At 42.2% G+C, this 27,849-nt stretch overlaps 1 protein-coding gene across 10 annotated transcripts in view; it reads right to left on the reverse strand.

Annotated features, from left to right (window-relative positions):
• The window catches only part of DNM3 (dynamin 3), a 292,881-nt gene that overhangs the window by 238,728 nt on the left and 26,304 nt on the right, over window positions 1-27,849 (reverse strand). For all 10 annotated transcript variants that reach the window (XM_075616718.1, XM_075616717.1, XM_075616721.1 and 7 more), the window contains exons 4-8: window positions 27,426-27,629; window positions 17,536-17,634; window positions 14,322-14,482; window positions 11,466-11,608; window positions 7,088-7,223 (exon numbers count right to left, since the gene is read on the reverse strand). In XM_075616718.1, coding sequence (XP_075472833.1) covers window positions 7,088-7,223; window positions 11,466-11,608; window positions 14,322-14,482; window positions 17,536-17,634; window positions 27,426-27,629 — 743 coding nt within the window. The remainder of the gene's footprint in view (window positions 1-7,087; window positions 7,224-11,465; window positions 11,609-14,321; window positions 14,483-17,535; window positions 17,635-27,425; window positions 27,630-27,849) is intronic.

The following is a 27,849-nucleotide window of genomic DNA, read 5'->3' on the forward strand; positions in this document are numbered from 1 at the left end:
TGGGACACAAATGACTCATCCTTTCTCTAGATAGAGTGAGAGTCTAGTTCAGTACTATCCTCCTACAAGACTTACATATGCTTATGTCTCATATACTTGCCTAGGGTCAGGTTGTCTAAGAAATTACTGATGTCTTATCATTGAAGGACTCAGTATTGCTTCAAAAGCTTTCTAAAAAGTTTTCCTTCAAAGCTTCAGTGTATCCCACTCCCTTGAGCCCCAGTCATCCCTCGCAGGATAACTCTACTAAATTACAATTGTTTATACAATTTAGATTTTCCATAAAGTAGGGGAGATTGCAGTTTTAATAGAACTGGACTATTTACAAAAACACATTTTTTTTTTAAAGAAAAAGGATCCAATGAAAAATATCTGTCTTTTTTTTTTTTTTTTTTACAAACAGATAAGCATATGTCAATGGCATCTGAAGAACCCCATCTTTAAAAAGATTATATTCGCCTTTATTAAGAAGGATCCAGCTAAACAGCAGGTAAGAAAAAAAGCACACTTCTGAGATGCAAAAGCCGGGTCCAAAGGGATGATTAAAGACAGATTTTGACAAACTACAAAAAGCATGGCAGACAAAACAAACTAACAACTCGAACGCGTTTCACGCACTACAGCGCTTCATTAAAGAGTCTCCTGTGTTACACTGCAGAAATATTGTTTTAATGTCCTACGTAGACATGGTACCACGATGGGTAGAATAGCATAACCTGGGAGCATATGCCAGTTTATCCATGAATATTAATTGATACGAGTTTTTTAAAATATATATACACACTCTTAGCAATAGTAAAAAATATATTCATGTTTTGCTGTGTCACGTTAAAGACGGTTTGCTCAACATGGGAAGGATGTTGATCCAGGGAGTAATCTGATTGCCAATTCTTGGAGTCAGGAAGGAATTTATTTTTCCCATTATGAGAGATCATTGCATATTTCACTGGAGTTTTCTGTTCGCCTTCCTGTGGATTAATATACTGTAAGTACAGATATAGGATAAAGTATCTGTCATCTAAATTTAACATAGGTTTTACTTGATAGATGGATGTCTTTTTTCAACCTCATCTACTTTTTTTTACTCTATCATAAATACCCACATTTTATCATTGTCCAGTTGGTGCATGTTTGTTTAAAACAAAAAAGTTAATCCCGTACACTTTGTTGCCCCCCAATTATTTAATTATTTTATTAAGACCCATATCCATGAGTCCCACATTATCCTTTATTAATATACAAAACAACTATTACTAAATATATTAAGCTTGCTTTATAGATATTTTCATTTACAGAATCGCAGATTTTCTAAAAATGAAACATCATTCCCACCTGGTACTTCCGTAATATGTGCTTCATGTGGCAAACTATAAAGCAGGCACATTTCATGTTTACAGGCAAAAAAGCACAACACAGGATTGGAATATTTAATCGTTTGGTTGCCGGAGGGTCCCCGGTACAAGAGTGTCACGGCCCCTCAGGCAAATCGCAATTACATGACCACTCATCAGAGCGATCACATGATCACAGTGCCACTTCATTCGGAAATGGAAGGGGACGAGTCTCCCTCTTCTATTTCATTGCATTTCAGTTTGTGATCTGCATTGGAAAACGAGCCCAAAAAGGGAATGACGTAGTGTCTACGTGTTTAAGTCATGGAGCCCCTTGTTCAAATCCCTGTGTCAGCTTCTTGAGACATTGGGTAAGTCACTTCATCTCCCTGTGCCTCAGGCACCAAAAAAATATATAGTAAGCTCTACGGGGCAGGGACTTTTGCCTGTAAAAATTCTATGTACAGTGCTGCGTACACTGTGAGTGCTATACAAGAAAAAAAACATTATTATTATTAATAATAATAATACTTCTGAGTATCTGCGCCTACAGAGTAGATATTCTTGTCTGTAACTGTTACATACGCCCATATTCATATATTATCTCTAGAAAAAGGGTGAAATGTCCTCGGGCGCGTCACTCTGCTTGCGGCTCCACGACGTATAAAACGTATAAAATGGAAGAGAAAAAGGGGAGGGCCACAGTAAGGAAAACAGCACAAAAAATTATACACACTTCTTCATTAAGATAGGGAGAGGGGAGGGAGGAGGAGAAGAGGGAGGAGAGATAATGGAATCACACTTTTTGGGTGGAGACACACTCACATCAAATCTCTAGTATCTTGAGCAGATGTCTCCTCCTCTGTATGTGATTGGGTGAGTTGTAGGTGAGGAAATGCCTCCTGATATCTTCCTTGACAAAAAATAAAAGGGAGAAAAAAATTGTGCAATACAGTTTAATTGAACAGTGGGTGGATGAGATTTAAAACTTACAAGCGACCGATATATTTGGGCATAGGAAGGAGATGCCGCCAGACTCCACAACGTGTCCCTCTCTGGGTTGGGGTGTTTTGTCTTGGCTGGTCCCTGCTGGCAGGTTCTTCCTGTCTGTGTATCGAGGTGTATAAGGCTGCAGTGTGGATAATCAGAGCCCGTGCACAGGCTGTGTCCTCCTCCGGCCGCCTATCCCCTCTGCACAAACAGTCTTCAGCTTCCTTACTCCGTTGCGCATGCGCAGACGGCGAGACGCTGGGCCAGGATACAGGGGAAACAAACTCCTCACTACGGTAGCTTGGAGTAACCAAAAAATACCTTCCAAGATTCTTAAATTCAATATTTTAAAGGACATTTTATAGAATTATTTATATTTTAAAGCATTTTTAACATCATTAGGTTCCTAAGAAATGGTTTTCTCTTCATCTCAAATGCCCATTTTGTATCTTCCGTTTTTATCTTCCTTTTTAAGTCCCCACAGGGGGCATGCAATTAATAAAGGTTTTTTAAGCATGCCACCTGCTCTTAAAATTATTGTATGTGTAATATTAAGAGTTTAATGTAATGTATTTTTTGTCTGTTATGTATTAACTGCTGCACCAGTATAGACATGTTTAGCTTAGTGTATTACAACAGCTAACATGGCCAGAGAGAAACCAGCACATTTAAAGTTAAACCGACGAAACCGCAAGGTATAAAAGACTGCTGCTACCCTGAACTTGCCTACGTCACTGAGGAAGCATTGGCGAAACGCGTCTGACGTTTTTTGGTTACTCCAAGCTACCGTAGTGAGGAGTATGTTTCCCCTGTATCCTGGCTCAGCGTCTCGCCGTCTGCGCATTCGCATGCGCAACGGAGTAAGGAAGCTGAAGACTGTTTGTGCAGAGGGGATAGGCGGCCGGAGGACACAGCCTGTGCACGGGCTCTGATTATCCACACTGCAGCCTTATACACCTCGATACACAGACAGGAAGAACCTGCCAGCAGGGACCAGCCAAGACAAAACACCCCAACCCAGAGAGGGACACGTTGTGGAGTTTGGCGGCATCTCCTTCCTATGCCCAAATATATCGGTCGCTTGTAAGTTTTAAATCTCATCCACCCACTGTTCAATTAAACTGTATTGCACTATTTTTTTCTCCCTTTTATTTTTTGTCAAGGAAGATATCAGGAGGCATTTCCTCACCTACAACTCACCCAATCACATACAGAGGAGGAGACATCTGCTCAAGATACTAGAGATTTGATGTGAGTGTGTCTCCACCCAAAAAGTGTGATTCCATTATCTCTCCTCCCTCTTCTCCCCCCCCCTCCCCCCTCCCCTCTCCCTATCTTAATGAAGAAGTGTGTATAATTTTTTGTGCTGTTTTCCTTACTGTGGCCCTCCCCTTTTTCTCTTCCATTTTATACGTTTTATACGTCGTGGAGCCGCAAGCAGAGTGACGCGCCCGAGGACATTTCACCCTTTTTCTACCCATATTCATACAGAGGTTGGTGAATCACCTCTGAAAGACTCAGGCAGCGGAACTGCATTGTGGAAAGGACTGAAGCTACACATTGAATAGTAGGCTAATTTTTTTCTGGCGCAAATTTTCCCTCTTTTTCTATATATTATCTCTAACTGCCCATGAAATGTCTGTAAATTGAATGTATTACCACAGTTCATTTAATGCAACCATGTATTATCGTAACCCTGTGCCCAGGGTGGAAAACGATAGATAACTTCAATGTATTATTTCCTGGTAAAACATTTTATAAATAAATAAATATCAGCTAATTGGCAAAAACATTAATCATGCACTAACAAGGGAGTCATTCTAGGCAGATATATTTTAAGCACACATTTTAATCACTTTGCATTCCTTTTAAAACCAAAAACGCCGACACTGCAAGAGGTAATTGTGTCCTCTGCGAATTATAGCTGCTGACACACAATGGCAGCATTTGCTGCTCTGTAGCCTTCAAATTTACTGAAACACACACAATACAGACACATGAAGACGCTAATACACACAGACTGTTACACATAGTCTAAACACAAATATAAACACACGGGTCTATACAATCATATAAAGACTTGCATGTGCATATTATATATGGCCTAAATAGCCCGTAACTATAAGCAGAGAATACCATGGTCAAATTAAAGAAGCCGTTCCTCACAGGCCTCCCCACTTTTTAAAACATGTATAGGTAGCAGGGGGTCTCCAGAGCAGAACCTCATTAATTTCAGCTCCGGGGATCCCCTGCTTCCTAAGATACTTACCGGAGAAGGTGCTGCCAGTACTTCCTGGAGGTTTAAATGTCCCTGCATCATGTGAGGCCAATAGAAAGCCACGACGGTTCTTGTAATGCAGAAGATTTAAACCTCCATTTTGGTTCCCCTGTAAGACTGTTGGAAAGACGAGGGACACTGGAGCTTAAATTAATGTGGTCTAGCTCTGGAGACCCAATCCTTCTTATACATGTATAGAAGGTGGAGGGCGCAAGTGGTAGGACCGAAAAAAAAGGAGCAGGAGAAACTGCTCCTTTAAGCAAAATGAGGTTTCATTCACTTCCAAACTAAACAAGAGAGCCACTTGGTGGTAAATACCAATAAACAACAGCAGCTGACAACAGCCTAAGGGCCGTTCTATACTGTTTGCGGCTGTGCGCGCGCGTGCAGCATGCTTTTTATGTGTATGCTGAGCTGTGTGAAGGTACTGTGTGTTTATGTGTGTGTGTTTGTGTGTATGTATATATATATGTGTGTGTGTGTGTGTGTGTGTATGTAATGTGTAATTTATTATTTATTAAATAAAAAAACACTTTCGTAAAAATAAAATATTTATTAACTTTGTGCAGACACACATATATACATACATACACACACACACACACACACACACACATACATTTCAGCGCCGGTAGCGGCACAAAAAGATTATTTTGCCCGTCTTCCCCGCTGTCTGTCGGCTCCCCGCCGTGCGCGTGGCGCCATTATAGAAAGGCTGACTAACGTCAGCCAACTAAAATTCCACGCGCACGGCATAGCGCTCACCCGACACTATAGAACGGGCCTTAGGGGGCTTATTCCCAAAGGTTCCTTGCGGATTACTGGGCCTCATTTGGAAGTATTGCTATTCATCAATGATGTATAACAATGGATCGGGTATGTTGACCCACAATGGACCTTAATGATTAGAACCACCTTAGGTTGAAGAGCAGGACCTTGTGTTTGGAGCACGGAAATGAAAAAAACCTCTTTATTTATGATTGAAGTAAATTCAGTAAATTGAAGTAAAATAAGGCTAAATGTACACTAATGTTAACTTCTCATTTTTTTGGAATGGCTAGATTTATATTAGTGGCGGTTTGAAGGGGATCCTGCCACTGAGGAAGAACTGCACCATCCATAGATTGCTATATAAATTGTTTAGTAACCGATGTCTTGATTATCTTTTCTTTTGTAATTTAAATAATATGTAGTAATGAATCAAGTGTTAAAATGCTACTGTGCTGTTGCCTTTGCATGTCATGATCACACTCTGCCCACTCCAAGCATGAAACGTTAAAAGTATTGTTTATGTTGCGTGAGCTTTTCCAAATGTATTGAGTGAAAAAAATGGAAACCACTAATATGGCAACAATATTCTAAAGATAATTATTTAGTGTTTAGCACTAACAAAGTGTGGTTACAACACAATAATAATCAAACAATAGAAAGATAGGGAGCACTCCATCAACTTGAAGCACAGATTCAGCAGCAAGTGTTCTTGCACAAACATGGAAAGCATTTTATACACATTTGTGTCACCTACCTGACGAAGGGCCCATGTAGACCAGAAACCTTGTATCAGCTGCATGCTCCTGTGAATAAAATGCAGTGAATTTTTTTGCAACAACTTTTGCTGCTGAATCTATTCCTTGTGTAAGTCAAACAAGATGGGAGTGCTGCCTTCTATCTTTCGATTACCAAATGTACAGTGCGCAGGGCTGGGTGATTCTGATGGTTTATGCGTCTTTTTCATTTCCCAGATATAAAGATATGGAACAGCATAAATCACATTTTTGTGATTTTTGATCAGAGTTTGGCTTCATGAAAATGAAAGAGAAAAGCAGGAAATGGATGACTATAAGGCAAAGTGTGATACCTATCGGACTGGATTTGCCTGGGTGAGATAGCAGGCTTTTCTTTGGGCCAAAAGATGTAAGCAAACTAAATGCCCGGTTTATGACTGGCCGCAGAGTGTTAAGAAGCATCGAGAGTCAGAGTATGCACTATTACTGAGCATTTGCATTACAAGTACTGGTGTCACTTCCTTTCATTATAAAAGTTTTACCTTTCAAACGCCTTTCTGCTGTTCTGGGAATGTCAAGAGGACCTGCACACACGACCCTTGTGCCATTACCAGAAAAGCACAAGGGTCATTTAGCTTGGCGGTGGCTGAATGTTGCTGTGAGTGAAACAGACTAGGACATCCTCTTCCCAATTAACGTTTTGGGGCAGATCTGGGTTATACTAGTGAGCACTTGACCCTGATGATGGGAAATTTGTGTAATCAATAGGTTTAAATTTATTGCAGATGAAATTCTAATAAGTACAGTAGGAAATCTTGAAATTAAATATGGATTCTGAATTGAGTTTAAAAAAATCCCCACAGTAACACAGCACCATTTATCAGATAAAGTGATTAAGAGATCTCTTGTGAATGGTGGTTACACAAGCCAGACGTGATTATAAGCAACAGGAAAGGCAAAGAAATTAAGATACGGCTCCTTACCTTTACTAACTCAAATGGGAAGCGCTCATGAAAGATACGGTTGATTTTGGCACCACCTGAAAGCTCCACTGTATCCACCTGATCTCCCGATCCTTCAATCCTCTTCTCAAAATCCACTGCAAAATGCTGGACCATTCTTTAACGAGACAGAATGACAAATGAAAACAAGTGATTTTTTTTTTGTTTTAACCAAATCAAACAGGTTCACAACGGAAAAGTATATTTGCAAAAGTGTAGTTGCATATCATGAGGCCAGCAACATAATGGCCCATATTACATTTTCAGAGTCTTACTTATTCCTCTTCAGGGATGTCCACATCTACCCCTTGCTCAATTCTGCAGACAGAGGACTCACAGTAGGATTAATGGGTAACTGAGCAATTTGTATTATTGTTTTATATAACTCCGATATGCTTTACCACTTTTTAGGAGGATAGCACCATGTTGTGTGTAGGTCCACTAAGGAATTTTTTAAGAATGTGCACAAAAAAGGGAGCTGGAAATCTAGGAATGTAAAACACTTTTACTGCTGTTTTACAAAAATGACCCCACTGTCAGGAATCCAATCCTGGCTTTGGCTGGAGCCCTTCCATCCGGAGTTTTGCAGGTTCCAGACAATCTATTCCCTGCTTCTGCAATCATCTACCTCCTGCTGCCTCCTGTGCAGCTCTGGCCTGATTGGCCTCCTGTGCTATTTAGTGCCTGCCCCGCCCTCAGGAAGTTGCTGGACATAGACTTTGCAATCCTAGTTGCAAGTAACTTTGCTTGCCACAGACTCCCTGTTTGGCCTGCTGGGCTCCTTGTGCCTTGTATCCTGCGCCCAGTCACCTGGCAGACTTCGCCTTCGCCGCGCTGTAGCGGCTACGCTGGTTTCCCCAGCGTTTCCTGTGACGTGTCTGCACCTCTGGTTCCTGCTTCCTCCAAGTGGAGTGTGTAGAGGGAGAAAGGGGGTGGCCCGGGATAAAAGGGGTTGCACCCCATTTGGCCATCCCCTGACCTCACCAGGGAGACAAGGGGTTAACTGGGCTGAGGTCCAGAAATGTGATTTAACCCTTGTTATGACATGAAAATGTATATTCCCCTGTTCCCATGCTTTATTGTATTATCTGGTTTAATCAGTGTCTGCATCACACACACACTAGGATCCACACGGGAGTACAAGGGTTAATAGTTCTTTAGTGATTATAGCCCTTTGTGTAATTTTCCCGCCTTTTCAGGCACCATTTTGCAGGGTCCCATAGGCCGCAATTGGAGCTCCATGCGTTTCAATGGCGAATCTTGCGGTTTTGGTCCTGTTTCCTGTGAAGACCAGCAGATGGCGTCCGAGAGGAGGAGCGGCGGTTTCCCATTGTAAGTCAATGGGACCATTGACTTCAATAGAGATTCCTCGAAGGAGCTTTCCAGGAACGAGTTGGCTGCCGTCAAACCGCAAAGCGGATACTTTTTCTATAAGAGAGCTTTGATCACTTAGCAGTCAAGTTCAACGACTAGTGGCGTGGGAATAAACAGTTCTAGAGCACATAGAAATAAAATTATTTTTGCCCCTAGTTCCTAGACCTCCCCCCACTCGACCCCAACCGGGTCCCCGAATCCTGGACCCCCGATAAGGGTCGAACCGAGAAGAGCGGGTCGCGCCATAGGATCCAATGGCGGCGGCAGAAACAGCTCAAGAAAACGGCTAAGTGAAAAAAGCTGACATTTAGGAATCCATAGCTCCGGTTCCGGAGAGTCCAGAGGATCAGGGTTTGGGGTACCTGTAGTCACTGCTCCAGCATCGTTGCAGAACCATCCTTGACCCTCTTGGACCAACCCGACGGAGTATGGACCCCCTTGAAAGTTCGGGACTTTTCCCATAGACTCCAATGGCGGCCAATCTCCATTGACCGGCTATGGCGGAAAACCCCCATTGACTTCAACGGCGGCGTCGCCCCGTTGAAAGTCTATGGCGGCGGATTCCCATAGCTGCCAATGGCAGCGGTTTGCCATTGAAAGTCTATGGCGGCAAAGCCCGTTGTTTTCAATGGGGATTTAGTGAAAAACCGTGATTTAATTTACAGCTGAGTTTTTTGTATTAAAATAGGAAACGGTTTAAGGTGTATTTGTGTAACTCCGGTTCCGAAGGTCGTAGCAAGTCGCAAATTGGACCATAGGGTGTCCCAGTTCCGGCATTGAGAACTGGGAAGTTTGGACCCGCTGGACCCAACGGAACCGGATATTTTAATATGTTTGTGTTTTATCTTTAATATTGTGTCCCAAAGCAGGGATAAAACCCAGAGGAAATTCCTTTGCATACCAGGGTAGCATATGGCCAGAAAGGCGACCCAATGTCTAGGACTTAAGTATTGTTCAAGGGATTTTGTCACCCTCACTGTTTACCTGAGGGCGGAGACGGCTCAAACCAGAGCAGTCTATAAGTGTCTCATTTAACACCTCACAACAAAGGGTATCCTGCCAAGAATCCCGTTTGGTAGACTAGCTGGCATTCCTGATGCAGATGAGGGGCTACAGAAATGAGACCCCAGAGTTCTAATGCGCATGTGCCAGCTAGCAGGGGGGCATGTATCAAAATGTGTTCCCACGTTAAGGAGTGGCTAGAGGTAATTGAAGACCAATCACCTGTACTTAATGTTAAGGATAGGGTTACAAAAGATATATAAATCGTGGTAATCCCTATCCCCATTGTCTTCTGATATCATCTGAATTGTTACCTGATTGCGAGAGAATTGCTATGCAACCTACTTCTCATCCCCCATCCCCAAAGTAAGTGTACTTCTTGTCTGTTACTGTATTATTTCGTGTGTTCACCTATCCAAAGGAATAAATATACTTTATTATATCTAAGCCTCGTTCAGTTCAAACCCAGTTATTTGGTGTAAATTACAACCTGTCATAAGCTATCGTCACAGAGTGTACTCCTGGCCTTTTCCTGACGCACTGCAGCACCTTCGCTGAAGCATCTCCGCTGCAGTGGCTTCTCTCAAGGTTCTAGCCTCCTGTGCTGAAGTACCTTCACCCAAGATTTCCTGTTGATGACCTCGGCTTGTTTCCTCGACCACCGCTCCTGTGCCGCCTGCCTTGACCCCTGCCTGGATAACGTTAACCCTACCTTCTCCAATCCTGACCCGGCTATGTCTGATTATGGAATCCACACTCCGGACCTGACTCCGTGGCCTAAGGTCGGTGTTTTTACATCTCCACCTCAGCCCCGCGGTCCGGTACCAGTTTGTGGCAAGCACGTATGTTACACCCACTATATATTACGATAGCATGTGAAGAAGTATTATGTGTGGTGCACAGCTACAAGGACAGGTCGGATGGCAATAAAAATAATCTTCAATCAAGCTGCATAAAAAAACAGGGAGGAGTACAGAAGATCTCTAAACAGAGATTCGCGCCAAAAGATTGAAATCTTACCCATGATGCAACACCTACCCATGATGCAACGGGCGCCCTCCACCCAGCAAAGGACGCCTGGTGTCTTGGTTACGCAGGCGGCGCTCTGCCCCTTACGAACAGATGACTCACAGGACGGGTGTTGCATCATGGGTAAGATTTCAATCTTTTGGCGCGAATCTCTCTGTTTAGGTTGTGTATAAATTGTTTGTGGTTTGACATATCGGGTAACTCCTTGATAAAGTGCGAACAGCACAAAACGCGTAGGAGGGTTGTACTCCTCCCCGGTTTTTAATGCAGTTCGATTAAACATTATTTTTATTGCCATCCGACCTGTCCTTGTAGCTGTGCACTACACACAATACTTCTTCACATGCTTGGATTCTGGACGCGGTTGCACGCTTGAGGACCTGCAGGGGACCAACAGTGAGTACTAACATATTCATAATATTCCCCAAGGAGAGGAGAATGGATGCAATCCTCACTTATATCCTTAGGGGTTAATTTGTCAATTTATGTGACACTGTACCTAAGAACTGTATCCTCAATCACCATATCATCCCCTGCATGGTTACCTCTGTATATTTGAATGGATATGAAGGGACACAGCATTTGAGCTCCTACACCACCCCATATATTACGATAGCAGCCAATGTATAGACACATACAACATATATACACGGATATGCAGCTTAAATATTGATCTGTTTATATGTCAACACATACATACAAACATACATACATACATACACACTGTGCACAGAGATGCAGGTACACAAATATACAGATTCAGACACATTATGACTATTAAGCGATATTTATGCTTCTCAATTCAGAATATTCATTTTAATAAAAAATTACTCCTGTATTAGCTTAAGAAACAAAAACACATGAACTACAGTTTACATAAAATAAAGCTCAATGCTGTTATAAATCACAAAAGAAAAACAAGGGTATGAGAAATGTCACAAACAGAATCACTTACTGCAGCAATGCTTTGGTGTTCCTGGATGGATCTTCTGGTCCCAAGTTTTTGTACAACTCAACCTCATGTTCTATGGATAGCAGCTGACTTTGTAGTTTGCTCCTGAAGTCTGGCAGAGTATCTCGTATGTGGTTGGTTAGTTGCTTTTTAAAAAAAACACACAAACAGGGAAAACATGTATACAAGTTTTTATCAGTGGTCAACATGGACTAAAAACTAGCGGTGCTGTGTCTAACTTCAAAAATAGATATACAGTATGTACTAAATATTGAAGGAAATCTATTTGTTTTTTGTTGTTTTTTTTTTAAAGAAAGATTTAAGAATTAGTTATGCTATTAAAGGGGAATGGAGGTAGGCTTTCTCAAATAAATCCATATTTCTTTCAAAAGAAAGTGGAATTGCAAGTTGGTAAATGAAAAAGTATCAGTATTGTGCGTATAAAAATAATGAAGTAGTAGTACTCTTTACTCCCTAATACTTCGACCACTGTTAATGAGGCAATTAAGAGTAGAAACATGTTACAAAGGATAGAATTTACTAAACAGTGATACAACCCGCAGAGCTGTAAGCTCATGGTAAATGGAGAAGTTTGTCAAAGGCTATGTTTACTAAAGGTAATGTAAATACACCATCTCTTTTGTGAACTCAATCATGTGGCTGGTCAACCTAATAATATTTATCTTGCTTCTACATGTTGGGACGCAAGAAGCTGTTGAATCTGATTAATGTGTTACTAAACTATACTGCATGTAGATGTGTTTGCTTCCTTAAAGTGTTACCATGTAGCAGTATATCATCATAGACATTACTTAAACATAGTGGAATGACTGGGCAGTTCACTTGGAGGGTTATCTTTTTTGGAGCAATCGAGCAAATAGAAGAGGTGGTGTAGTATGTTTATATAGAAATGTGATACCACAGTATACACTTATAGGGCTCAACACACACTTATCTACACAAACACCTGGTGATCCCTATTGTGCTCAAAATATCAACACATCAACAAATACAATATATTTGTGTGTTACAAAATATAAAGTCTCTATAAAGTACTTTCTGCCTGGACAACTCACACTCTCTCAAAATCCGTTTAGTGGAAACTTAGATATTTATAGTTCTCCTTGGCGCAAAATTATCCTACATGTTGGAGGTCTGGACATGGAAAAATCCCTCCGCAAAATGAGAACAATGGATTATAGTATCACCTGATTAGATCCTCACGTGCATATGGAAGAGCAATAAAAAGAAAATAGTGTAATATGTCCAAAACAGATATACAGGATGCTGTAGAGAAGAGACATTCAGAGACTTTGGTCTGTACAGCAGGTGTAAGGTCAGAGGTTGAAAAGTACATTTGTGTGTCATCAGCATGGAGGTGATATTTGAACCCAAGAGGTGTGATAATGCCACCTAGAGAGTGTGAAAAGAGGTCCCAGGACAGACCCCGGGGGTACACCAACAGAGAGATCGACAGAGGAGGAGGTGTTAGAAAATGAGACACTGCAAGTACGATGGGAAAGGTAAGAGGAAATCCAGGATAGAGCTTTGTTACGGATACCAAGAGTATGGAGAATCTGAATCACAGTTCACAGTATCAAAGGCTGCAGATATGTCAAGCAATATGAGCAGAGTGTAATGACCTTTGTCTTTGACACCATGGAGGTCATTAGTTATTTTAGTGAGGGATGTTTCGGGTGAGTGAGCAGTGCAGAAGCCAGTAGAGGATCTAGGAGAAAATAGGAGGTGAGAAAATGGTGAGAAATGGGACCAGGGGTTAACTTTATGTTCAGTTGGAAAGTTGCAAAGCTGTCTGCGACCTTTCCATATAACTCTTTTTATGTTGCTCTTTTTAATGTTGCTGTTAAACCCACCAATCAGGGGCTGGGCACTTAGACAGAACCTGGCCCTGAATGTTGCAATATGGTGGGTTAAGTGTATAAAAAGTTGGTGAGAAAGTCCCCTACATAGCTTCAGCTCAGCTTTGACTGTTCGGTCTCTTTCTTGGCTGAGAGGATTCCAGCTGTAGTGCCAGTTCATGTACCGGTCCAGGCAGGAGGTCCAGTCTGGTCCAAGACCAGTTCCAGTAAGCACAACAGTAGCTGCAGGGTATCCCCAGTTGGGAGTGTGTTGTCTGTTTATATGTCAGTTGTGGATACTTTTTTCCAATTAATTAGTTTTATAAACTCTTGTGTTTCTGTATGGCGTGTTGATCCCTGGTATTAGTCCTGGCCTCTCATGACCGGGATATGATAACTATATACAAATATATTTGGCATCAATAAGAGAAGCTTTCAAAAGAACGTCCATCCCAAGGGCAGTACAAACAACACAGGGTAATACCTTAAGATTGGAGGAAAGAAGATTTCACCAGCAACAAAGGAAAGGGTTCTTTAGAGTAAGGGCAGTTTAAATGTGGAATTCAATGCCCATGGAGACTGTGATGGCAGATACAATGGTTATCTTCAAAAAAAAGTTTTACGTCTTTTTAGAAAGAAAAGTTATACAGGGATATACCAAACATGGTATAATGTTGAGTCAGGGAGAAATCTGAAGGAAGGAATTTTTTTTTCCCTTTATGAGACATCATTGGATAACGTTTCACTGGGCTTGTTTGTTTGCCTTCCTCTGAATCAAAATACAGTAAATACAAATATAGGATAAGTATCTGTCGTCTAAATTTAACATATTGATGGATATATATATATATAAAATCTTTTTTCAACCTCATTTAATATGTAACCTTATCAAGTTAGCATCATAAAGATTAATAGTTACCATAAAAGTCCAACTATTATTTATATTTATTTTACTGGAGAAGGGGTGTGTAAAGCATGAGTTCCCCTCCTCTCCCAATACCTGATTCAGGACTTTCTGAAGATGTGGTGTTCCCATGCGACTTCCAATGTGCCTGTAAGATGGGTGAGACAAGAAAAAATTCCTTTCTGCTAGCAAGGCAGCTTTAATAACCTTTTTGCCATCAATGTCTTTCTGACTTCGGTTCACCACTCCAACATAGCCTAAAACAAAGCAAAGGAAAAAACAGAAATATATTACTTATTCTGCTTGACCTTTAATGGTATAGCTATTATTTGAGTTGTGACCTTATGAGAGATTAGAAGATGTGTCAAAATAAAACAATAATAATATAAAACCACACTGCTCACTGAAATGACGTCCATAAGCAACACAATTAAAACTCTAAATAGCTCTTTTCCAACAAATAAGGCGCTGCATGTAATTGCAGGGTGGAGTATTTGGAGAAGAGCTAATCTAAGAGAAATGTTCCTACCTTGAGTCAGTATACATGAGTATTTGCATAGTGATGCACAATAGAACTACTTCGCAGCTACTCTGAAATTGAGGTCAAGTGGCTCTAAGCGCCACTCGTGGTCGAGTTTAGCACATCAGCAGCCAATATCTACTCAACATATTGAGAAGTGGGGGTAGGTAATGCACCATTAATAATATAGCAAATTTAAATGATTATAGGTTACTGCATCGATAATTGTGTGCCATCCCACCTATCACAAAATAGACCTGTCCACCAAATGTTTAGTGAGGGTGGACACATTGACATATCTTCTTCATCTCTCTTATTTGAAGAGATAAACACATATGCAACATAAGGGCTGGGACACGCTGCGCCCGGCGGCACGGGCGGCCACACGAGCGTTCCCCACCAGCAGGGGAATCCTCCCGAGCCGGTCCCGGTCCCCCCTCACGGCACAGCTCACTACACGCTGTGACGCGTCAGCCGCTAGGGGATTCAAGAGAATTGTAATCCCTAGCATCGACGCGTCACGTGGTGTGGCTGTGAGCCAATGAGGAGGGGAGGCTTCGGGAGGAAGGGAGGCTTCAGGGAGCGGGGAGGAGTGTGGAGGGAAAGCAGCGTGAGTGCCTGTCTGTGTGTGTGTATGTGTGTGTCCGAGTGCCTGTCTGTGTGTGTGTATGTGTGTGTCCGAGTGCCTGTCTGTGTGTGTGTCTGAGTGCCTATCTATGTGTGTGCCTGAGTGCGTGAGTGCTTGCCTCTGTGTGTGTGTGTGTGTGTGTGTGTGTGTGTGTGTGTATGAGTGACTGCCTGTGTTTGTGTGTGTGTGCATGAGTGTGTGTATGTGTGCATGAGTGTCAGCCCGCAGCATCTCCCGAGCCCGAGGAGGGGGGGTAGCGTGTCCCTCCGCTTAAACCACGCCCCCCCTCCCACTCCAGCCCCGGCTACCTACAGACCGCATATCGCGGTCTGTGTATGTCAGCGCCCCGCCTGTCTGCAGTGCGGTCGCGCTGACTGAGGGAGCGGGGCCTTAGCCTAACTGTGATGGTGCTATACTGTAGCCCTTACCCAATTTTTATATTTAATCAAAAACCATATCACTACCTAATATCTAATACAGTATGAGTGGATTCCAGGACAGTGTTGTGATTTGTGATTTCTCTCCACAAATAATTTGTGATTTAACATAGAATTTAAGGGGGAAACGTTCAAAGGCACCATCTATATGTAGCCTCCCCTTTGTGGACTACATAGTATAGGGGGTTAACAGCCTTAATGGGTTAACTGTGTGAGATTACTCAGGTACTCCCGTACCCATCATGTGATGGAGGATGACTATATAGAAAGGGATAGCTATTCTTTTGTATGCTATGTGACCAGTGATATCACTATAGGGAGACAGAGGGATATATATAGCTCCACTCAATGTTCTAGAAACAGGTTCTAAAGAGTTCAGACTGAAGCCTCACGGTAGGTTTGTGTGTATAGTTATGTGTATTAATTATGTCCTGTCACCATTTATTGTTTTCAGTTAAGTAACGTGCCCTATAAAGTTAGAGCCCATAGTAATGGCCCAAGATTGTTCTCTGGTCAGATAAGGAGTAAGCATGTGCTCAGCAGGCAGTTCTCAGAGTAGAAGCTCCAGAGTATACTCAGTCCTAAGTAAACTCCCGATCTGACAAGTATAGACTAAAAATGCCATGCACCGAAACAGCATAGTGATCCCAGAGAATAGTGGGTGTCCTCCAACAAGGGTCCACCTTATATAGGACATTATTAAAAATATGCCGGAGATTGCCAATCTAACTACCAGTTAATGTGTGAAGTGAAGTCTGTCTGTTATATGGCGAGCATTATGAACGGCTGTGAATAAAGCTATTGTTTGCACTATAAAAAGTACCTGGCACCCAACACTATTCTATCTGCATATCCGTGCACAGCCTGTACAGACCCAGCACCCTAAAAAAAAGGTATGAGACTGAGCACAGCCATGTATATACGGTATATCGAACTCGATTTAAACTCCTTTAGAACCGGGCAAGGAGGGTTACACTTGTAGTCACCATCTTGTGCTATCTTTAAGGGACACACATACTATTACTTTACCACTGTTGTCTTTTCCACTGCATATCTAGGTACAATAATATATTTTGTAAAGGTCTGTAAACCCAAAACACATTTCCCTATTTAAAGCTGAGGGATGCTTTATTTTTAACCAGATACAAGCATATCATTTTTAGTTCTTCCTTGATAGCTTGTTATAAACCCATCTGGATAAAGATGACAGAAAGGACAAAGCAAATGTTTAATATTAATCTCGATAGACAAAGGGACATATTTTCTAGTTGCTGCTAAGCCATAAAACCACTAATTACAGCATATTCAAGTTAAAGTGTACATAAGGTGTGTAAAGGCTTAGCATCGCTGAGTAAATCTGGCTCAAATTCCCCTTAAGTCACAATTCCCCCAAGAGCTTATACGTTTAAATCATATAATGTTAGTATTTTGCCCCCTAAGTATATCCTGCTCGTTTTTAAATGTTTTTTTAAGTGTTAAAAATCGTGAATTTCTTAATGTCTACCACCTGAGGTTACCATGATAACCCATAGACCACACTGGACTCTGAATAGAGCTCAATTTTAACCTCGTGGGCATATAATATTTAAAATAAGTATACTGTATCTCTTTAACCGAGCATTGGATTAAAAAAAAATTAAATAGCATTGGAAAGGGCAAGGCAGTAAAACAAAATGTAAATCCGTGTGGACTACTGCTTTATAGCCAAATAAGAAGTAACAATACCCCTGCGAAGAGGGAGTAGCTTATTCTCCAGGATTTCTCGTGCATCAGTTCCTTCATCCATCAGGTCAAGTTTTGTGATCACGCCAATGGTTCTCATACCTTTAAAGCAAAGAATAGAAAAACAACTCACAGTGTATTCATTACAACATAAGTACTGTATGTGAATTAGCTATACATTGTAAAATAGACTTTTTTTTATGCAAACTAGTTTTGTATGGTGCATCCTCAAATGCAGGTTGTTTCTGTATGAGGGAAGATGTGGTGCTATCTTTACAATCCTGGTGCTGACAGCAAAACTATTTGATTTACCATAATGTACCCTAAATCCTTCAATTGGATTAAAATGTCTTAAAAGACATTTTACATGTTTTATTGTGAACAAAGTTGTCATATGCACTATGTTTTGAGCATTAGCAACTTCTTTATCAGGTGAAATAACAGAAGATGGGGTCCCTCTCCACAAAACGATCTGCATTACTTGACATTTACTGCTTCAGTAATCCCGTTTTCCAGTTGATTCCTCCATACAGCTGTGTCTGTGTAACTTGTTTTGATGCTGCCTACACTGTGTAATAGTAATGATTCTGTGTGTAACTGGTGAATGTGAACCAATATCATATTTTAAAACAGGTACACAGTAACAGCAAAGAAAAAACATAATTTACAAGAACCGTGCCCATCTAAACAACTATTAGAAAAGGTGAATAAACCGCTCATCCGTATATGGTATTTGGTGCTTGAATGCAATCTATAACAGGTGCTTTGAGGGGAAAAAAGTTTATATTACAGAGTAGATCCCAAAAGGATCAGAAAAGGCTCCCTCATACGATAAGCACTCAATGTTAGTACACAATGGTGAGACTTACAATAGTCTATCGGTATCAATACCTTTAGATAGGACAAAGTGTGGCCCTTCTCGACCGGATTAGCTCAGGAAAAATAATAAAATTTTATTAATTAATTGTACTTGATCAGGATTAAAAACACATATAAAACATTCAAACATTAAAAATACCCCGTATTGAAGTGGTTGGGTGAGTTAGCAGTGTATCGCTATAGTAGGTTCACCACAAACGTCTAAATAGCGATTTTAACTGTTGGTGGACAAGCAGGTAAGTATGCTCCTTCAAACCTAAATGGCAGATGGAGTATTATCAGAGATGTAGTCTCTATGGCTGTATTGATGGGTTGGTAAATATACAGGTAACCTCTATCCAAGGGTACAGTACATCATATATACTGTGTGTAACCCTGAAGGGACAGGATAGATGAGAGATAAGTGTATGTATATAGTTCTGTGTCTGAGTGGTTTCGCCGTAAGTTGTGTTTGTTCGGGACACTATATATTATGGTAGTTGGTGATACACGGTGTGTTAATGGCTATGGGATATGGTCATCCCGTAGGTGAAGCAAGTTTAGTGCAAGAGGGTTCCGTTTCCAAAGAGACCAATATAACACTATGGTAGATTCTATTATCTCTTGTAGAGTATAAATGGTAAACTGGAAGCCCCCACCGTGGGCAAGACCATGTGAAACACACTTGCAAGGGTTTGCTGCTATGGTGTAAGCCAATATTCAACACGGTGTTGTCCCTGCAGCAATATGGTAGATAACGGTATCTCTAGTGCAGAATAAATGGTAAGCTAGAAGCCCCCACTGCGGGCAAAACCACTCATTACATATATATAAAGTTTGCTAGCTTAGTGCATATCTGTATTCAAAACGCAGCTGTCTCTGCTTGCAGGTGTTGCCAAAACTAATGATATCACAGTCAGATTATTAATAGCTTAAGGATATAGTTATCCCATAGTTGGTACAGATTACTCTGTTTCAGGAAGACTAATACAACGATATTATAGATTCAAATATCTCTTGTGTGTTTGGTTGTAAGCCCCCACTGCGGGAAAAACCACTTGGCACACACATACAATTCACTGTGTATCCTGTATCGATACAAGCCTGTCTTCCAAAGTGCTGCTGTCTCCACTCGCTGACGCTGCCACTTCTGATGACGTCACTCGTGACGTCACCACGTCCCGACGATCGTTTCGCGTAGACTGACACGCTTCTTCAAGGGGAGGAGTGTGTTCCCTTGCTATGCCGGTGAGTATTTATAGGAAAAAATATATCCCGCCCCTCTGAGTCATGGGGGCGTGATTTCTGCCCGAGATCCAATCGGGTCAGTGGAGGGATACTTCGCCATTATGCGAAGTGTCTTATGTCCTGTAGTGTTAACCTCTTATAGAGCTTAATAGCATTAGAGTTTGTCAGGATAATGACTTATTGATGTATGTCCCGGAATGTCCGGAACATACATCAATAAGTCATTATCCTGACAAACTCTAATGCTATTAAGCTCTATAAGAGGTTAACACTACAGGACATAAGACACTTCGCATAATGGCGAAGTATCCCTCCACTGACCCGATTGGATCTCGGGCAGAAATCACGCCCCCATGACTCAGAGGGGCGGGTTATATTTTTTCCTATAAATACTCACCGGCATAGCAAGGGAACACACTCCTCCCCTTGAAGAAGCGTGTCAGTCTACGCGAAACGATCGTCGGGACGTGGTGACGTCACGAGTGACGTCATCAGAAGTGGCAGCGTCAGCGAGTGGAGACAGCAGCACTTTGGAAGACAGGCTTGTATCGATACAGGATACACAGTGAATTGTATGTGTGTGCCAAGTGGTTTTTCCCGCAGTGGGGGCTTACAACCAAACACACAAGAGATATTTGAATCTATAATATCGTTGTATTAGTCTTCCTGAAACAGAGTAATCTGTACCAACTATGGGATAACTATATCCTTAAGCTATTAATAATCTGACTGTGATATCATTAGTTTTGGCAACACCTGCAAGCAGAGACAGCTGCGTTTTGAATACAGATATGCACTAAGCTAGCAAACTTTATATATATGTAATGAGTGGTTTTGCCCGCAGTGGGGGCTTCTAGCTTACCATTTATTCTGCACTAGAGATACCGTTATCTACCATATTGCTGCAGGGACAACACCGTGTTGAATATTGGCTTACACCATAGCAGCAAACCCTTGCAAGTGTGTTTCACATGGTCTTGCCCACGGTGGGGGCTTCCAGTTTACCATTTATACTCTACAAGAGATAATAGAATCTACCATAGTGTTATATTGGTCTCTTTGGAAACGGAACCCTCTTGCACTAAACTTGCTTCACCTACGGGATGACCATATCCCATAGCCATTAACACACCGTGTATCACCAACTACCATAATATATAGTGTCCCGAACAAACACAACTTACGGCGAAACCACTCAGACACAGAACTATATACATACACTTATCTCTCATCTATCCTGTCCCTTCAGGGTTACACACAGTATATATGATGTACTGTACCCTTGGATAGAGGTTACCTGTATATTTACCAACCCATCAATACAGCCATAGAGACTACACCCCCATCTAAACAACCCAAGAAGCAGGTGCAGAAGCCATAGCTTCAGATTTCTTCATCCAGAAAAGTGCAGATGTACAGTATTAAAACATTTTTAAATGCAGTTACTTTTCACGACTAGAAGGGCCAGTAGAAGACTGCTTTTGAAACTGCTGACTCTTCTAGTCGGTAAAGGCAAGAAGCTTCCTCGTATCGGTCTTCAATCATTCAACTCCTGTGATAAAAGTACATTTTATATATCTTCATTTTTCCTACAAAACACCAATTAACATGAAAATAGTATTTGCAGATAGAATTAATGCACCTACAGTAATCGCAATCTCTGTTCTTCTTCGACAGGGAAAAAAGGGCATCAGATGTGCAGACTCCACTGAGTAATCTGCTTCCTAGCCTTCTCTGGCAGCAGCTGCACTAGGCACTGCAGACATTGTGAAGGACTCTTATCTTGGTAGGTGAACACTGCTAACATTTTATTTATTTGCTCTGTTGTTCCATTCATCAACTTTTGCCTAAATATCTGATTGGTAAATGAATGGATAAATAACAGCTGCTTATTATATTATATATAATCTATATATTATCTTTATATCCAAGTCATGAACAATAATGATGGCCTCAATGCAGAAATGTTTTGAAACATCACAATTAAACTACCGGTATACCTAACTTCTAAACAAAACGGACAATCCACTGCTGATCATCCCAAAATGTTCTAATAAAAAATACAGCTCAGAAGTTTTTTTTATACAAAGCAGAAAATGGTGAGTGTTCTTAACACATTTTTATCCTTTATTACTGCGGCCAGGTCTCCCTCTGGGTTCCCCCTTGGCTGCTCCTTACCTCCGCTGCGGCCGGGAAGCTACGGTCAGGCGGGGAGGGCGAGCGGGTCGCGGCGGCTCTCCAAGTAGGGCGCCGCCATGTTTGGATGCGTGCGCATGCACATTGAACCACGCACATGCGCAAAGAGGCTCCGAGGCCGGCAGCCATTACAAGTAGGGTGTGCATGCGCAGAAGCTTGGCAAAGTGGCGGCCATGTTAACTATAGCTCCGCAGGGGAACTACAACCCCCAGCAGCCACTGGGGCTGCAGGAACATTTGAGGCACAACAGCCAATAGGGCTGCAAGTAGCCCCTGCTCCCGAGAGTTGATATATTTGGCGCGCTGTGAGTCACGCCAGTCGAAGCTGGGACAGAGAAGAGTAAGGGTGTGCTCAGGGTGTCAGTGGCCCCTGAGCTAGGTCAGAGACCTCCTCATAGGCCCTAGCTAGGCCCCGACTCCCCCTATAAGTTTGTGGCTGCTACAGGGACAGGCTCATTGCCCCTGTAGTTACATAGTGTCAGGGACACAGCAGGACGCCGGGCAGTAATTGTGGCCTGTGGTATGGGACCAGACCACCACACAGATAGAGACTCTCTTCATGGTGGAACCCTCCAGCTGGATACCACCCCATGTAGAGGCGGACGCCTTCGCTGACGGCGATAGCGTGGGACAGACGGGCCCCTTTCTTCAGTCAGAGGTACCAGGTGCTGGAGCACCTAGCAGGTATCAGAAAGTCAACAAGTGCACCAACTATACACTCACTGTGGGTAGCGCTGTCACACACTTTAGGTTAGCTCCTATGGACACAAGGGTGGTTAGGTGCCCAGGGCACCTTAATACATTGGGGAAGACCCTACTAGGGTGTGGACAAGGAGGTTGAACAGTGAGGTACAATGTGGGGCTAAGGCCGTGCAAGGCATGCGTTATAGTAGTTTAAGTTGCATGCACTAAATCTGTTATCATATACGTCTGTGCGTAATTATTGTATTGGGTCCTGTGAAGGGGTTATCCGGCGCTGTCAGGATCCCTCACAGGTGGAGGCGCTGTCACCGGACGATCCAGGTACATCCCAGGCTCCCAGTAGCGGAGGTTCAGGCCTCCTGTGAGCCGCAGGTAAAGTACCACATACACTCAGTAGTCACCACATCTTCCAGAGGGTGGGGAAAATAGCGCTACATTACTTTTTTGGTAGTACAGTACCTAGATTATCTGGTAGAGTGTGTACACAAAGAGACATTTTAGTTCACCGGAAATTCAAAATGTATAGCTAAACTACAACCAGAAGGGGAGTGGCATAAATGAGATGGTCATTATATAATAATACTGTGGTTTGATAACTAAATTATAGATTCCCCCATTTCTAGTCAAAATTCCCCTTTCTCTTACTGTAGGTTGATTATTGTATTTTGGTAGCTTCCACCATAAGACTTATTTTACTGGATACAACATTCCCAAAGAAAATACTTACTATGAACCATAGTATTCCATCTCAGTTTCTATGTGAATTTAGTGTGCTTGCTCTGATCTACTGGTTCATACAGTTCTGCCCACACTAAACGCTCTTTGTGTATATGTTAAGTGATTAGAGCAATTTAGAAAACAAATTAATGTACCATTTTCTTTTCTATAGTTAGGAATTATGGCCACTACTTAGCACATCTACAGCAGATTACTGCATGCATAAAATATCTGTACTAGCATGTGCGGAAACAACAGGACCTTTTGCCATGGCCCGTTTCAATTTCAGTTCAAAAGCACAGTGTTTGAATTTAAATGCCATCTCTGAAGTCATTAGTGAGGCCGAGGGAAATGGAGACAAAATGCTTCTTGTTACAGAATGAAATGACAACTTAATGTCATTCAATGCAGAATACATTGCTCCCTATGAAACAAAGCTACATCACTTTAAAAAAACCCAGTGTTGAAACACAAAAAAATGATGGTATGCTAACGCAACATATGTCCATGAAGAAAAAAGAAGCCAGAGCAATTAAAAAGTAAATAATTTACATATAGGGCAATTACTTGACAGTCTACATGAATGACTGCTGTGTTCACAATATGTTAATTCGTTATAAAGAGACTTATATTTCAAGAATCAAAGTCTAGTAAAAGCTAGTTGAAGAATATTAAAATATAGCATATGTTGGCATGTAAAAACAAAGGAAAGAATGTAACAAAAACATTTCTTTCAAATCATCAGTTGCCAAACATTTGCCTGTAGAAACCCCAGAAATGTCAATTTTGTTACTTGGGCGTTACCATCGAAATAATTATGTTTTAGAAAATAATTTTAAAAATGGGGAGTATAATATGTAGGATGTAAGAATTCTGGAAAGTTAATAAAATAAGAAGGAAAGGCTGCACAACAGGGTTCAAGCCACTTCCACAGTAAATAACTGTATATTTATCTCGCCACATCTTTGGTGCAGAAACAAAACACCATGCTTTGGAGGGACAGGGGGTGGGGGGTGGGGGGAGACTATCAGCCTGCCCTTCACCTGGTATATATAAAGATTCATGTTCCTGTGTTCCCTTTACACCAGAGCTGAGATGCCATTTTAGGTCATAGACTCGAAAACCTTCTTACAACCTAAAAATAGTCAAGGAGAGAAAAATACTCTTTGTATTAACATTTAAAATAAATTTTGTTAAAAGTTAAGAAAACCATATTGAAATATTGGACAATCCTACAGAAGGATCCAATACATGGTAAAATCTTTTGTGACATACCTATATTTGTACTAAGAATATACAGTAGGTATTCATTCTACGTCAGAATCAGGGACATTCCTCGACGACCATTGTGGGATTAGTAACAGTATAGGGGGGTTCAGTTACGCACCAACATAAAGGAAACAAAATTCCAATATTTTTTTTTTTTACATGTGACCCAACGTCATATCTATATATATAAAATTGAATTTTGTGAGATTGTTGCTAGATGTGGTGAATCTGATTGGTCCGTGGGTCTGTCACTCAGCCTCTGGCCAATCAGCCTCTCATTGGCCTGCGTGGCTCTATGACATCACCCAACTGCCAATCTCTTCTCCTCCTCACCCGCAGTTCACCTTCCCCCTCGGCCTCACCGAACTGCCACACACACGCACAACCACCCGGCCACTGTTCTCTTCACCCAGCGGCCCGGACCGCCAGCTCCCCTCCCCCCCATCACCTCCTCCCCCATCACCCCCCCAGCTCACCTCCCTGCCGGCTCCCCCCATCACCCCCCTAACCCGCAGCTCACTTCCCCGCCGGCTCCCCCCCCCCTCCCATCACCCCCTCCCCCACCCGCAGCTCACCTCCCCTGATTGTGTGTCTCTGGCTGGCTGCCTCACATTGCGTGTCTCTGATTGTCTGCCTCTGATTGTGTCTGTTTACCTGCCTTTGATTACCTGTCTCTGATTGGCTGCCTCCCCCCTGGAACCGCACACACTGACTAACAGCTGCCGCCGGACTACATCCCCCAGCTTCCCCTGCGACAGGTGACGCGCCGGTCCCGTGACCCATCCCGCCTGGCTGCTCCTCCCGTGGTAAAGATGGCGGATGAGGACGGGGAAGGGATTCACTACAGTCAGCCGAACGGGGGCGGTGGGGGCCAGGGGTTCGGCCCGGCAGGCACGCGGGTAGTCCGCATCGTTAAGTCCGGGTACGGGTTTAACGGCGGGCCAGGTGAGCGTGGGCGGCCAGCTGCGGAGCATTAATGGGGAGCTGTACGCACCGCTGCAGCATGTGACCACCGTGCTGCCCGGTGAAGCTGCCGACCGGGCTGGGATCCGCAAGGGAGACCGCATCCTGGAGATGTAACTACCACTGTATCCCTAAATCCCCGCTATCCCCAGCACCCCCACATCAGCACCGCCACATCAGCACCCTGGTATCCCCAGTTCCCTGCAATCCCCAGCACCCCCACATCAGCACACCGGTATCCCCAGCCCCTCGGTATCCCCTGCCCCTCAGCACACTGGCATCCCCAGCCCCCATCAGCATCATCAGCACCCCCACATAAGCACCTTCAGCGCCCACACATCAGCACCGTTGCCACCCCTGTCCCCCCCATCGGCACACCCCCACATCCCCCCCATCAGCACCCCCACATCAGCACCAAACCCTCCCAAATCATCAGCACCCCTATACTATCACCATTAGCACCCCCACATCAGCAGTAACATCGCACACTGTCCTGTGACGCGTGGACCACTCCCCACCCAAATGCCACCCCACCCCACAAACATCCCGGGCAATGCCGGGTCTCTCAGCTAGTATTTACATAAATGACCTTATTAATTATGTAATATTGGGCACATCTCCTGCACAGTTAAAACAGGAGCATTGAATTAACATCAGGTATTTTTACCCTAATAGTTCAAAGAAAAAAAACACCAGTGGGTAACCTCTTATATTTGGCAAAAAAAGTCTCCCGACTTCAGTGGTAGGTACTCAAACAGGTTAATACTGTATATCAGGGAGAAGAGTTGATAAAACCAACCTCCTACTGAAAAGAGAGCTTTTTTGGATCGCTATTTTGGACACATTGTATGCATGGGGGTTAAATGATAAAGAAAACTTTAAATGTCTTTGACATAATGAGTAAAATACTTGTCTCTATGTCCCAGCACAGTGCTCTAAAGTCAAATGCTGTACCTTGAAATGTATGCTAAGAATCTCCTAAGGGAAGAGATATGCTATAATGTGGAATATAAGAGATTGATCATTGTATACTACATAATTGGCAATATGTTAGGTTTATTCACAACATTGTATCTCTTTGTTCTTTGTTTATATGTTGAATTACATTTGGTACTCGTGTCTATCTGCATCTTAGTTTTAATTATTGGCAATATATAAAGCAAAAAAGATTTTTTTAAATTATGTATTTACCCCCCTATATACTGTACCTGGTCTCCGATTTTTTTCTCCCCTGATGCTAGATAAAAATATAGATAGAGTTTAAATAATTGGATAAAAACACTGCAGGGTGTAGATGTTTCCTTATTTATAAATTATTATAGGGTAATAGACTAATTATAAAGTAAAGTGATTTATTATATGAATAGAAGTACTTCCAGGTGTATGACCATGATGACCCATGTTAGTCTTTATATATACAGCTGACGAAGGGTGGGTTATTTGTCCGAAACGTTGTTTTGTTTCTGCATCAAAGATGGGGTGAAATAAATGTACAATTATATATTGTGGAAGTGGCTTGAACCCTGTCGTGCAGCAGTCTTTTCTCCTATATTGATTTATGAAATGGGTGATATTGGGACACCTTAGATAAACCCGCACAAGAGGACGAAAGTGAAACCACAACAGATGTCTGACACCCTGCGAGTGTGCATGGCGAGTTTCAATATCCACTGAGAAATAGTAAATAAACAAAAACTGATATATTGCTGCTGTTTTTAAAACATCTCATCACCTTACGTCCAACAGACAAAGAAATAAAACGATTGTATTGCAGATTTTGTTTTGCATATCAATAACATTGGATTGCAAATGAGTAGCATACCCAAAATTGTGGGAAGGTGTTGGGACAGTAATGACATATTTGACAAGCCTGATGTAAATAATGTTGACCTGAACATTTAGTACTGCAGGCTATCTACTGTGGGTTTCTATGTAGATACCTTGAGGATCTACTGCTTTAGCCAGCTTCAGGGCATCAGAGTTGGCGAGGTCTGTGTTGGCAGGAGTCACAGCAAGAATCAGGCAATTCTCTTGAATGATGAACTGAATTATCATGTCTCGAATCTGAGACTCAATGTCTGCAGGCTGGTCACCAACTGGTACTTTTGTGATGCCCGGTAAATCAATAAGGGTAAGGTTCAACACTACATGAGTAAGGTAAAGAAGGCAAATGAGATTCAAACAAATGGGCTAGACAAACATATTCTATAATTAAGAAAAAATGCAGTTTTGATTGACAAGATGTCATTAGGGTTTCTATCATCAGTTAAAGAAAAATATTCAATTCAAACCTCTGTTTCGTATACATCAACTCTCAGAATCATCAAATCCAATACAGCACAATTGTTCACGTTACAAAATCAC

Source organism: Ascaphus truei, chromosome 10 (assembly GCF_040206685.1).
Source record: "Ascaphus truei isolate aAscTru1 chromosome 10, aAscTru1.hap1, whole genome shotgun sequence".
Classification (NCBI taxonomy): Eukaryota; Metazoa; Chordata; class Amphibia; order Anura; family Ascaphidae; genus Ascaphus; species Ascaphus truei.